This window comes from Schistocerca cancellata, chromosome 1 (genome assembly GCF_023864275.1).
Source record: "Schistocerca cancellata isolate TAMUIC-IGC-003103 chromosome 1, iqSchCanc2.1, whole genome shotgun sequence".
NCBI classification, from domain to species: domain Eukaryota; kingdom Metazoa; phylum Arthropoda; class Insecta; order Orthoptera; family Acrididae; genus Schistocerca; species Schistocerca cancellata.
In genome coordinates this window covers 869,753,957-869,768,484 of record NC_064626.1, presented here as the reverse complement: position 1 = coordinate 869,768,484, position 14,528 = coordinate 869,753,957, and the positions used below count along the sequence as shown (strand labels likewise).

General features: G+C 41.2%; 1 protein-coding gene across 2 annotated transcripts in view; it reads right to left on the bottom strand.

The window, feature by feature from the left end:
- Window positions 1–14,528, bottom strand: part of LOC126189875 (E3 ubiquitin-protein ligase TRIM37-like) — a 293,715-nt gene that overhangs the window by 46,663 nt on the left and 232,524 nt on the right. For both annotated transcript variants that reach the window (XM_049930977.1, XM_049930976.1), the window contains exons 14-15: window positions 7,910–8,211; window positions 3,826–3,935 (exon numbers count right to left, since the gene is read on the bottom strand). In XM_049930977.1, coding sequence (XP_049786934.1) covers window positions 3,826–3,935; window positions 7,910–8,211 — 412 coding nt within the window. The remainder of the gene's footprint in view (window positions 1–3,825; window positions 3,936–7,909; window positions 8,212–14,528) is intronic.

Here is a 14,528-nt window from a genome sequence, read left to right as displayed (position 1 = left end):
CAGATGCTGGTGGTCTATAAAAACATCCTAATACAATGGTCCATCCTTGTCTAATTGACAGCTTTATCCAGACTATTTCACAGTCCAACCCAGTATTGATCTCAACTGTGTTTAAACAGCTTTTAACTGGAATGAACACACCACCTCCCATAGCATCAGTCCTATCCTTCCTAAACATTGTCCAATCAGAGTTCAAAATTTCATTGCCTTTTATGTCTGGTTTCAACCAGTTTTCGGTAGCTAATACAATATTGGCATTGCTACTGTTTATTTCGGAGATTAACTCAAGGATCTTGCTACAGACACTTCAACAATTTACTAGCATGAGATTAAGCATATTTAAATCGTTTGGGATGACCTGTTTAGGCAAACTAACAATTTTTACAGTTGGCACACCCACATCAGTGTCATGAACTGGTAATTTTTCAGGCCAGCAGTTTGTTTCCCATGGAGAGGAACCTAATCTAAAAAAAACCCATATGCACGCCCCAAGTACTGTGCTACCCATGTAGCTGCTTCCTGTGTGTAGTGCACTCCTGAACTATCAAGGGGCATACTACAACCTTCCACCCCATAGTGTAGGTCAAGGAATCTACAACCATTTTCGTCACAGAGTCGTCGTCGCCTCTCATTTAGATTCTCGACTCAACTCCGAACCAGAGGACCCCGGTCCACCATGGGAAAAATGCTGCAGATTGTCAGCTTGGCTTCCACTCCTAAATCGATGGAGGCCACCTTCACAAATTTAGCCAACTGTCGAAAGGACCCAAGGATTTCCTCGGAACCCCGACGACAGGCATCATTGGTGCCGACATGTGCAACAATCTGCAGCTGGCTGCACCCCGCACACTCGATAGCCGCCGGAAGAGCCTCTTCCATATCCTGGACAAGGCCCCCCAGCAAGCACTCTTCTTCCCTGCCCAGCCGCTATGTTCCTGAGGGGCTCCATGATCCGCCTAACATTGGAGCTCCCAATAACTAAGAAACCCCTACCCCCACGTGCCTGTCCGGACCTTGCTGAAGGAGCGGCCACTATCATGGCAGAAGGTGCATTCTGATCCGGCTCAACCCCTCCCCCTCCCCTCCAGCATCAGATAGCACACTGAATCTATTAGCAAAGTACATGGGATTTGGCAGGAGCCTGCGCCCCCCATGCAGCCTTCGCCTTGAGGCTCGAGACCTCAACACAGTCTGCCACCCACGTTGAAGTGAGGCTCAGTGACAGAGAGCTGTGATATCCCCCCCCCCCCCCCCCCCCCTGCCATCTAGTACAGGAGAGGCTAGCAGAGGCTGCCCCAGGCACCCCATCCGCACCGCACCTCAAGGTGGCACTCTGGAGCTTGTTGACTGTGGCCAACTCATCCTGCATCCACAGGCAATGGACACAGTCCCTATCCATCTAGCTAATAACCGATTTACTATAAAAACTTAAGGAAACCTACTGCCACACAAGGTTAACAGCAACAATCTAGTTGGCAGAAAGGACACTCAATAATGAAAATAAAAATTTATGGTAGAAGTGAGATCTGCTAGGGACTATTTAGTGAATACTAAAGAATAAGACAGTGACCAACAGTAAACTGCTAGGGGCTATCTAGTGAATATTATAAAAGAATTAAACAGTGACCTACGGTAAGCTGCACCTACTGATTATCCCTCGTATTTGTAATTTAAACAAGCGTTTACGTACATGCAAAAGTGACCTAATAAAACTATAAAACTCCTACCTTAAATGTACTGGGTCTAAATGACACTAATAAATGTAAACACTGGGTACTGTACACTAACAGATGCAGGTACAAAACAAAACCTTTAGCTAACAATAAGAGTTCAGAATGTAAAGCACAAATACGAATTATACTTTATAGAAACCGATGGGCTTACAATACACGATCACTAAAGCCCACAACAAGCTAAGGAATTTAAGCAGACGGCGAGGTGAGTTTTAGCTTTCTGCTAACTGAACTGTATGTAAGAAGGGCTAACTAAACCGTATGTAAGAAGGGCTCAGAAGTTGTATTGTAACACAGATTTACTCAGATATTGTAGTGTAATACTAATTTACCACATATTTTACATTTGCTTAACTGTTAACGGTCGCAGGTTGCATTAGTCAAACATGTATAAGTGAGGTTAGAAATTACTGTCAGCATCACTATTCCTAATGAAATTTATAAAAACTACTACCTTCAATGTATTGAGTCTAAATGACACTAATAAACGTGAATACTGAGTATTGTACACTAACTTAATTGATAATCCCGCGTATTTAACGTCAGTTAAGAATGTAAACAAACGTTTGCGTACACCTGGAATTGTTCAAAACAGAAACTTTGCTTATCTTATTCATACGCAAATAAAAACTGAAACCTTTAATTTATCACGTGTATCTGACACTAATGCACGTAAATACTATAGAATAAACAGCAAAAATAATTGATTACTAGCTAAATTACTTATCTTGTAACACAGGAAGCGAAAAGCACTCGTAGCTGAAGAAGAAGAAGAAGACTGAGGAACACATTCAACATGTCAGTAATCTTACACTTTCCATACCCTGTAAAGATGTTCCAATTAACCTGCTGCCCAATACTGTGTGGTGCCAAGGGTGCAACAGGAGATATTCTAGTAAATAAACAATAATGCAATTATTGTTGAGACCATCGAAGCCACTAATGCCATGCTCATCAGAGTGGACTTTGGACATTCCCTCAATAAAAATTTGATTGTGATTTGGTCCACTCAGCATGTTAGGTCTGGCAGTATACATACATGTTTTTTATGCCTTAATGATCAGTACCTGGTTAGAGTGCAAGAATACCAGTAGCTGTATTTCATTGCTTCCAAGTAGGAGGAAGCTTTCTCTTGCTTCAATGAAATCCGATTTCTGATCAATGATCACAGTTGCGCATGTGTATGAAAACTTTTCTGAACATAGTTGCAGTCCAGGATATACACATACATAATAAAATAGATCTTTCAATAACTTTATATACTTCAAAATAAATTTTCTGAATGTGAATAACTTGGCTTTGACTGTGTTAGGTATAGCTGTGCTACTTATTAGTAATGTGCAAAAATTTCAGTACACACACGTGCACTCACGCACGCACGCACACACGCGCGTGCACACACACACACACACACACACACACACACACACACACACACACACACACACACAAACATTTTAACCACCTATGTTTCCAATACTTTTTTGAAAAGTCCAAAACCTACAACAACTTTTTCATAAGTACCTCTGCTATGTAACTACTGTTTGTTTGTGTGTGTGTGTGTGTGTGTGTGTGTGTGTGTGTGTGTGTGTGTAACCTTCATTTCACAATAATTTAGTGTAGTTGGGTAAATGAATATTAATATCTACTAGTCTTAGAGAAATGTCTTCCTTATGTACCATAACAAGCCAATACAGTCTCACGTCTGCTCATTTTACAGGGATGCAAATGGTCTTACGTAGTAAGCCTGCACAATGAGGAACGTCATCCTCATCCTCTGACAAAGTGACATTAGGTTAGTAATGTTGTTCTTATTGACGGACAGAATTACAATTCTTTGTCCTCCTGCAGATCTGTAAGTAGAACTTACGTTGTGCTGACTAGCTTATGGTACTGAACACCACAATGCTGCCTAAAATCTCAGTTATTAACTTGTACTGGTCACTTTACATTTGTGGTATGTGATTGTTTATACAAACATGAGTTTCCAAGGTAACTGTTAATCCAAACATACACAGCTCAAAGCTATAAAAATTAAATAAAAGAAGGTAATTACTGCACTGACTTTTGATGTATATGGGGTAACACTCACCTCAGCCTGGCCATTAGTACAGCTGTGTCAGAATTTGGGCTCTCAGGACAGCTCTTAACTGAATTACTTTGGAGTTGTTGTAAAAGATCATTGAAAGCTCGAAGATCATTCTGTAACCAACATTAAATACTCTAGTATCTGTATTACTTCATAAATACATCTTTCTGATAACCTGCTTACGGTGTTTCCCATACAACAAATATTTCTGCTTTTTCAAATAAAGGGGTTAGATTATTGTATCTATGAGACTTCAAACAATAAGGCAACATTTTCAGCATGGTATAAGTGAAAAATTCAATTTTAATGCATTAACTTAGTTAGGACTGCTGTTCCACGGAACATAGTGTTTCACAGATTCTAGTGATGTATATACTGTGAAGAAATGGATATAGTTTTAATGGCCATGGCACAATGGTCCTACTCACTCAGAGGAATGCTGCAGTTATTCCATTGTTGCATTCCACATGAGAGCCAGAACTCATTGCTGTTAAAAGTTATTTCAGTGCAACGTTATCCTCAAATATGTAATCAAAGAGCATCTACATTCTGAGTAACTTTCAATGTATGAGAGCTTTAATAACAACTATGAATAAATATTTGCATATTAAGATTTGTGTTTACAGATTTATGATACAAATCTGGTTTCCATTTTTGGAACAGCAATCCCGACAGGGTACCTTATTATTTTTATCGATTTTACGTTAGTGGAAGAGAATGCTCAAAGCAGGAAACAATTCACAGCAGAAATACAAGGACATATCACAACTATAGTGAAAACAATTGCTGTACAAATTTTTGTATGTGGAACTTAGGCTGGTACTGATGAGGCACCTTTTGTAGAAAATAATGATTTGGAGGAAACAGAATACTTTCACAAGAGTCTCTGGCTTTTAACACAAAAAAAGAAAACAAAAATCAAGAAGTGCAGTTTGCAGATGCCATGGTTCTATGCTGACCTGCTCGCTGATAAAGGGAAGGAATAAACTGTGAACCTTTTAATTTCAAAAAAGGCCTACAGTGCTGTTGAATTATTTGAGTTTATCTTTCATGAACTTCTGGCCATGATTGCTAATTATATCAACATACACTCCTGGAAATGGAAAAAAGAACACATTGACACTGGTGTGTCAGACCCACAATACTTGCTCCGGACACTACGAGAGGGCTGTACAAGCAATGATCACACGCACGGCACAGCGGACACACCAGTAACCGCGGTGTTGGCCATCAAATGGCGCTAGCTGCGCAGCATTTGTGCACCGCCGCCGTCAGTGTCAGCCAGTTTGCCGTGGCATACGGAGCTCCATCGCAGTCTTTAACACTGGTAGCATGCTGCGACAGCGTGGACGTGAACCATATGTGCAGTTGACGGACTTTGAGCGAGGGCGTATAGTGGGCATGCGGGAGGCTGGGTGGACGTACCGCCGAATTGCTCAACACGTGGGGCATGAGGTCTCCACAGTACATCGATGTTGTCGCCAGTGGTCGGCGGAAGGTGCACGTGCCCGTCGACCTGGGGCCGGACCGCAGCGATGCACGGATGCACGCCAGGACCGTAGGATACTACGCAGTGCCGTAGGGGACCGCACTGCCACTTCCCAGCAAATTAGGGACACTGTTGCTCCTGGGGTATCGGCGAGGACCATTCGCAACCGTCTCCATGAAGCTGGGCTACGGTCCCGCACACCATTAGGCCGTCTTCCACTCACGCCCCAACATCGTGCAGCCCACCTCCAGTGGTGTCGCGACAGGCGTGAATGGAGGGACGAATGGAGACGTGTCGTCTTCAGCGATGAGAGTCGCTTCTGCCTTGGTGCCAATGATGGACGTATGCGTGTTTGGCGCCGTGCAGGTGAGCGCCACAATCAGGACTGCATACGACCGAGGCACACAGGGCCAACACAGGGCCAACACCCGGCATCATGGTGTGGGGAGCGATCTCCTACACTGGCCGTACACCACTGGTGATCGTCGAAGGGACACTGAATAGTGCACAGTACATCCAAACCGCCATCGAACCTATCGTTCTACCATTCCTAGACCGGCAAGGGAACTTGCTGTTCCAACAGGACAATGCACGTCCGCATGTATCCCGTGCCACCCAACGTGCTCTAGAAGGTGTAAATCAACTACCCTGGCCAGCAAGATCTCCGGATCTGTCCCCCATTGAGCATGTTTGGGACTGGATGAACGTCCAGCACGAACGCTGGTCCAACTGAGGCGCCAGGTGGAAATGGCATGGCAAGCCGTTCCACAGGACTACATCCAGCATCTCCATGATCGTCTCCATGGGAGAATAGCAGCCTGCATTGCTCCGAAAGGTGGATATACACTGTACTAGTGCCGACATTGTGCATGCTCTGTTGCCTGTGTCTATGTGCCTGTGGTTCTGTCAGTGTAATCATGTGATGTATCTGACCCCAGGAATGTGTCAATAAAGTTTCCCCTTCCTGGGACAATGAATTCACGGTGTTCTTATTTCAATTTCCAGGAGTGTATATGCTATGAAAACTAAAAATATGTTTGCACATTGTCAACAAAGTACAAATATTTTTTGTAATTTTACTTGTATCTGGTTATTCTCAGCTTTCTAAACTGAAGACAGGGAAAAGAGTGAAGCTTGTGAGAACAAGGCTATTTCACATGCTACAGATGAAAACAGGTTTATACAAATCATAAAACACTTCCACATTGCAGGCAATACTAACTTGGATATGAATAATAAATTCACAAACTCGGGTGTTCATGGCAATCATGAAATGACAAAGTTAAGTAGTTTTATCATAAGGACATAAATTTGTTACGGATTAGGCAATGATAGTGTATTATGGAAGACATGGAGCAAAACACCATACAAATGGCAACCAATTAGATCTTATTATAAAACCTGGTGCCTTTATTCTTATCTTTCCAATTTAGTTCAATGTGTTCCACATCAAGGCATGAGTACTGTTTAAAAAACATCTGTTCAATATGGGTCATGTAACATGAGGCTGTGAATTTCAATGGTAAAGTGCCTGAGTACAGATCCAGAGGTTTTGGGTTTGATCCTTGGTTGGTCCTAGGATTTGTAGCTGTCACCACTTCTTTCACCAATGGCAAATTTGTTAATAAGAAAAATTCCAAGTTACACTGTGGTTTAGAATCCACATTAAACTGTACATCCACCTGCATGCAATTGGCTGGGCAAGGTCAGAGGAAGGCAATGGTATATGACCTGTGATATTCAAACTAAACCTTGGGATGATCATAACTTTACCTTAACAGATTATAATCTTTCCAATTCAGTGTCTAACCTAAATCGAGGTTTGCAGCTCTTGCACAGTTACTAAAAGGCACTACTAATGAAGCATGTGGTACTCCTGCTACACCTAAAATACTACCTAATTCTTCCACCCAATCAACAGACTGATTCTGGGAAAGTGATTCTTGCCTGCAATGCTATTTTTTTTTTATGGCAGATGCTGTAAACACATTTCACGAATTTCTGCCCCTAATTCTTTATACAGATTTGCTAAATGGTTCTGATATGAAATAATACAGTATAATGGCTGAATGTCATATGGACCTGTAGATGCAATTTTCACAATAGTGAAACGATAATGCTGACATGGCCTCCTCCTCTTACTTCTCCGGGCCATGTGTTCTCTCTTAGCTAAACTGTAGTTCATCCTTGACAGCAGAATTTGCACCATATATTTTTTTTTAATGCAATACAGCTGAGAATCATATATAAATGATTAAGTTAGAGGATACAAACATAAGTGTTAGAAGTTATTTCTCATATAGGCAACTATTTTTTATTGAAGTAAATATTGAATGAAACAGTAAAAGGCTTTCTAATAGGTGTTTCATTCAGTCAGCAGGCAATATATTACCATAGCCAGGAGCAGTAAGAGGAGGAGGAGGACATGCCAGCACAATCTCAAGAACAACAACTATCAGTTAAGCCTAGGCTTCAAGTGATCAATTACTTGGTATTCATGTTTACTCTTTTGGAAAGTAGCTGAAGCTTGTGTCATTACAAGGGACAAAAAATTACAGATCTAGTGAAATTTAACAATGATACTGAGCACATACTTACAGATGAAGAGGCATCTTCAGATGCATAGTGTGTCACTCCATTGGCACTCGTGGTGTTGCCTGTAGAACGATGTGGTGAAAATAACTGAGGTATTGTGGGCATTGGTTCAACCCATGAAGGTGCTGCATCATTTCTCACTGCTACAGGTCCACTGTTAACGAGCCTTTTCGCTCGGTTGCTGTTGGTACCAGGTGATGTCACAGTTACAACAGTTGTGCTGTTACTACTGCTGCTGCTCCCCGTATTTGGGAGCTCCGCAAGAGAACTGCAAGTTGTTGAGCAACTGTTCACACCACCCATACCTGTGTATGTGAAGAAAGTATCTGAGAATGAAACTTTTATTCTAAAGCATAGGGTACACTGTAAGTAATCTTCTTGATACTAAATTTTGCAATGACTGGCATCATATCTACAGGTTGCTTGTAAGGAAACTAATGAATTTATTTTTGTGCAAGTCAGTGCTTCATCTACTGGTAAAATTCAAATACATATAAAACAGTATGGCTTGAGAAGGATTTTAGCCAGTGCAATCCACATAAAAAGTATTTTTTTAAATCTCTGTGCTGTCTAACTTTTTTTTTAATACAGAGGGGTTTCATAAAAATGTTCACACTCTTTTGTGGTCAACATTAATGGAACAAAGTGACATACAATTAAAATTCTTGCATGAAAAGGGGAGGGGGGGGAAGTGGGGGGGGGGGGGGGGGGGTAATTTTGTGTGTTCAAACTGATCTCCTTTAGCAGCCAAACATCAGTGCCACTGAGGTGTTTACCAAACTACAACTGTCAGGTTTGCCGATGTGACAGCTGCACAGGACGCCTTGATGGTTTCTTGTGGCTCATTCAATTGATAAACTTTGCTTTTGAAGGTCCTCCATAGGTAGAAATCAAGAGGTGTAAGGTCTGGAGACCAATGTGGGTACTCAACAGCTTCTTTTTGACCTGTCCATTGTCCAGGCAGATTTTCATCCAACTAGGCTCTGACATATCTGCAATAGGGAAGCAGAGTGCCATCTAGTTGCAGGTATTATTTCAAAACACTTCTTGTATGGCTGGTAAAATCGATGTTTGCAGCTTGTGAAGATACACCTCACCAGTAATGGCACGTCCAAAGAAGAATTGTCCAATCAAACCATGCAATGACAGATCACACCACACATTAACACTCTGTAGATTAACATGTTTGTCCATGTGAACATGAGGATTTTCAGGAGCCTAGTACACGCAGTTATGGCGGTTAACAGTACCGTTCAGCTTGAATTGTGCCTCGTCAGACCAGATAACCACCACTACAAACTGTTCATCTTTGCAAAGTATGCCTTCAAACCACTCACATTAATCCACCCTTCGATCTGGATCATCATCATTCATAGGTCGCAGTTATCTTGGAATGAACACTTTCCACTTTGCAGCCTTCAGAATTCGTCATATGCTTGATTGGCATACTCCCACTTTCACGTGTACCCTGCTTCAAAGATTTTTGAGATGATCTAGTAAAATGTTGCAACACAGCAGCACTGGAAGCCGGACTTTTTGACGTTTTTGGTCCACCAGCCCTTTTGTTATGCGTATTCTGAACAGTATAGCTTCAAATGTATCTTGAATACAATAAATTGTTGTACGTGTTGGTGGCTGAGTTCCGTACACATTGCACACTGCTATTGTACCTCCATCATTATTTTGTATTTCCAGTACGACAATCTAACTTCATTTATTGCTGCACTATCAGCAGCCAGAAAAAACGCAACAAGATTTGTTGAGATAATAATATACACCACAAAATTTTGACAATATGTTATTTTGTTCCAAAGATATTAACTACAAAGGAGTGTCTACATTTTTCTGAACCGCTCTATAGAAGAACATATTGAGGAAGAGGGAGGAGTTTTAGTAAGATGAAATGATTAACAGGCAATAAGAGAAAATTGTTGGAGTTTTAGGATATGACAACACTTCTTCACATTTTTCAAATTATAAACATGAGAAACTGGTATTGGCATTTAGACAAATTCAGTGATGAGAGGGGCGGGATATGAGATATTCTGCATTCTGCCAACATTAAATTAATGGCTCATAGGTACCACCAACTCCTGGTGACTGCAACTGTGAATCAAGCACACTGCACAAGTTCTCCCTCAGTCTATTCCTCTACCTATTCCCTGGACTAGTTTGATCTTTTGTTGGAACCCAGGTGCTCTTAGATGTTATTATTGAGTGGAATGTGTTTATGGATATCTTCCAGTGTTATCACCACTTCTAGCAGCCTTTTTTTCTATGTCAGTGAACAATACCTCACTGGTATGTTTTAGAAATTAATAGATGATGTAATGTGGCCATAGAAAACAATCCTTTTTCCTCAAATGGATCTGTGAACTTTTCTACATGGGTACAGAGTACATCCTGCAAATTATTGAGGACGTAGATTGCAAGTGCTACTCTGAAATGAAGAGGTTGACACAGGAGAGGAATTCATTGTGGGCCACATTAAACCATTCAGAAGACTGATAGAAAAACATAACCCCATTACCTCTTATCTCCTGAATTCACCATTTTTTTTATCCCCTGTTTTCTTCGATCAGGCCTATGATTTTCCTCAAGACATGGCTTGCTATTCATAGAAAGGTATTTTGTGACACACAGGACATCCAGTGGTATTACTCCACAGTAATATTGTATCTTGGCACTAATTGATGTTGATCCTTCTTGTACTTGATATGCTGTTTCCTTTTTTCTGACCAGTGAAGTGAAACAGGAGTACTGTATCTGATTTCCCCTCCTCCTACCTCTAGTGCTTGACTTACTTGACTTAATTTCTTTGGCCCCTATGGGGGCATAGCGCATCCAGGACAACTCGCCATCCGTCTCTGTCTTTGGCCATTTGCCTCAATTCTGCGTAGGTCTTGCCAACTCTTTTTGCTTCCCCTTCCACTGTCCTCTTCCATGTGCCCCTTGGTCTTCCTCTCTTCCTTGTTCCCTGGGGATTCCATTCCAATGCTTTTTTCTCGATGGCCCCATCTGGTTTTCTTAAGGTGTGCCCCAACCAGCCCCACTTTCTCTCTCGTATCTGGTCTTCTATAGGTATCTGGTTTGTTCTTCACCAGAGCTCCTCATTACATATTTTTTCTGGCCACGAGATATTCATGATGCGTCAAAGACATCTATTTATGAAGCTTTGTAACTGGGATGTTATCTTTTTATCCATTTTCCAGCTTTCATTGGCGTACAGAAGGACAGCCTTCACATTTGTATTAAAAATACAGATTTTTGTTTTGTACGTGATATTTCTATTTTTCCATATTGGATACAATTGTATGAAGGCAGCATTTGCCTTTTTAATGCGGTTTTTCACATCATCTCCAGCTCCGCCATCTTCCGCCACTATACTACCCAGATACAGGAATGAGTTGACAGTCTACACCCGCTGCTCATTAACAATGGCACCTCCATGTTCCCTGAATTTACTCTCATTTCCTTTGTTTTGCCTATATTTATCTTGATGATCATAATAAATTCAGTTTCCTTGAGGGAGATACGGAATCCGAGAGAGTACAGAATTTTTGCTGAATTACATTTGGGATTGTTTCCCATAAGTGTTATGGATGCAACGCTTTAGACTAATATTGTCAATAACGTTGATGTTCGAAATCTTGAAGTTTGAAGTTTAGTGTCGGTCCAACATTCACTCTATATACATAAGCATAAAAGAAATGTTGGTTGTTAAATATAACTGTCAAAAATTATTATGGAAAAGATTAGTATAAGAAGTTAAGTCATTCATTTCAATTTGGTGGAGAAACCCTGTGTCAAGAATTTATGTTTTCGCTGTCCAAAACCCACTTCAAATCTCACATTTGTTGCTTATGTTTTCTGTTCACCGACTTGTTCTGCAACTGTGTCTAGTGAATCAGGGAAGAATTACAAGGGTATCTGCTAAGGTCAGGCATTCATCCACCAAATTAATCATCAAGGATAAAATCTTCTATAGTTGTAAAAAATATTTGTTTCTAAAAAGAAAAGCACACCCTGGTTTCAGGAGATATGTCCTATCTTCAGGTTCATATTCAAATGTGAGTCAACAAATGATGCATAACTAAGGTTAACATATGTCAAAATAGTGCATCCATGGTACATGACATGCAACCAGATATCCTCTTCAATCCTAGGTCTGCCAGAAAGCTTCTCGCAGAGGAGGACAATGTTCTGGACTTAGGGACATGCCACACATGGATCTGCATGAAGACAGACATGCTGTCTTTCGAACACAGTGCCGCACAGACATCAGACCTGTATGAAGCACAACCAAAGTTGAAACATGAATGTGTCAAGTTAATGTCTCTATAGCCAAGTCTGACTCCATTTTCAACACTTTTGTCATTCATTCCATTTTTTCGCTTGTGACTCACTTTTGCAAGTACACAGTGGACAAGTATAGGCACCCAACCTAATTCCAAAAGCAACTAACTCAGAAGGTAGGGTAAGTGAAGAGCGTAAGATAACAGACCTTGTTTTCTTATCTAAGCCAAGGATTTCGAGAAGTGTTATTCAGTCAACTGAATCATAAGACTTTTTAAAATTTACAAAGGTCACTACTGCTATCTTATTTCAAGGTTTCACGTAAGAGAGAGAAAATTTAAGATTCATAATCTACTCAGGACACTAACACAGTTTTCCTGAAAATTCCTAGATATCCAACCAGCTAGGCATGCAACTGTTTATCTGCTCTAGTCTGAAGTGTTTTTGAAATAACCTTGTAGGCTATTAAGAGAAAGAGAGATGGATGTGCCATTTCCAATTTTAAATTTGATTTTGGAGCCTCACAAATGAGGAGAAATCAAAACAATTTGACATGATATGACTATTTTCCTTACTAATGCAGGAAAATTTACCATTGGGCCACTTAAGTGTGGACTTTGACTGTAATGCTCAAATTCTGTTTGAAAATCTTCCAGAAGTATCAGATGATAATGATCTTGCAGTCTCCCTCAATCTGTAGCAGGTGCTTCTTGTTGAATGCATGTTTTACCCCACAGTTGATTTTAGTAGTGTGTGATCTCACAGCAAGGAATTTCATGGAGTTGCCTTCATTCTCCTGAGAGTTCCACTTCTGCCTAGCAAGCTGCCTTTGTTTCAAAAACACATCACATTTGAACTTCCACCATGGATGTTTCTTCAGTTTTGTTAGTGAGACTGTTTCATTTGATGTTTTCACTGTCACTTCTTGCAGTCACCCCCCCCCCCCCCCCCCCCCAAACCCCAGCTCTTGAGGGAGTCTGGCTTCTGGGTGACCTGTTTGTTAGATCTGAATATATGTGTTGACCTGCTCATCACCACCACCACCACCACCACCACCACCACCACTATCACCATTTTGTTTATAATAAATGATCACATTAAATACAACTATGCATCACTGGAAGACTTCTCTGCAATTCAACATCTTTTAATTACTTTTTTGACGGTGTCTTCTTTCCTCTGCCCATCCACTGTCCAGTTTCTGTTTCATCATCGAAGCCTTAAAAAACTGTCAGTTATTGACACATATCTTGCCTGATCTAAGATGTCTCCTTGATTTAACACAGTCTGTGCAAAATCCTCTCTCTCCCCCTCCCCCACTATTTGTCAAAAACTTCAGGTATGCTATTAAGTATAATTTTGTTAACCTTGCACATCAGTAGTTTTCTTACGTTGAGTGATGGTGAGTAAGTAAGTAAACACTGTGTTCACACTATCAGAGTATAATATATAAGCAGTTCAAATCACCAACCTCCATGCATACTCATGTATACCATTTTTAGATATATTAATGATACTCAAAAAGATAAACTACTACCCAACTTAAAAAAGAAAAGTATGGAAAGGTCATTTTAGAAATTGAAAAGATTAGAAAACTTTTCAAAATTGAAAAAATAAAAAATAAAAGATCAACAAAATTAGGAATGGGATAGATTGCTAGTCACCGTCATTATAGCCTTTGGCCAATGCCTTCTTCAGTAAAGAACACACACACACACACACACACACACACACACACACACACACACACACACACACAAAAAGCAAGAACACTTCATGCACCCATGACCGCTACCACCAGCAACTCTGACCAGAATGTGACTGTCATGTGAATAACAATCTGGAGTGGGGTGGGGTGGGGTGGGGTGGGGAAGGTGGATGGAGGAGGAAGGATTAGCTGGGTATGGGTGAGGTGGGGGGAGGGGGGAAGAGAGGAGCGCTATCCTCTGACAGGGCATGCAGAGACGAGATAGAAGCATGTCAATACTGCCATGGCAGCCTGTCAATACTGTCCCGTGCACCATTGGAAGGTGGGGTGTGGCATGAAAAACAGGGAGCAGAACAGGAGAGGAGTGGGGAAGGGGAAGACTGATGGATGTATTGGCAAAGACCACCACACAATGACGGTGAGGGGATGCAGAAAGGGAGCAGGTGATAGGACAGAGGGGGCAGAAACTGCTGGGTGGAGGGTGTGGGGACAGTAGCTTGATGCCAGGATAATTTTGAGAGTAGAGAATGTGTGTAAGGATAAGTCCCATCTGCACACTTCAGAAAAGACTTCAGAAAAGTCTGGTGGTGGAGTGGAGGATCTACATGGCCCAGATTG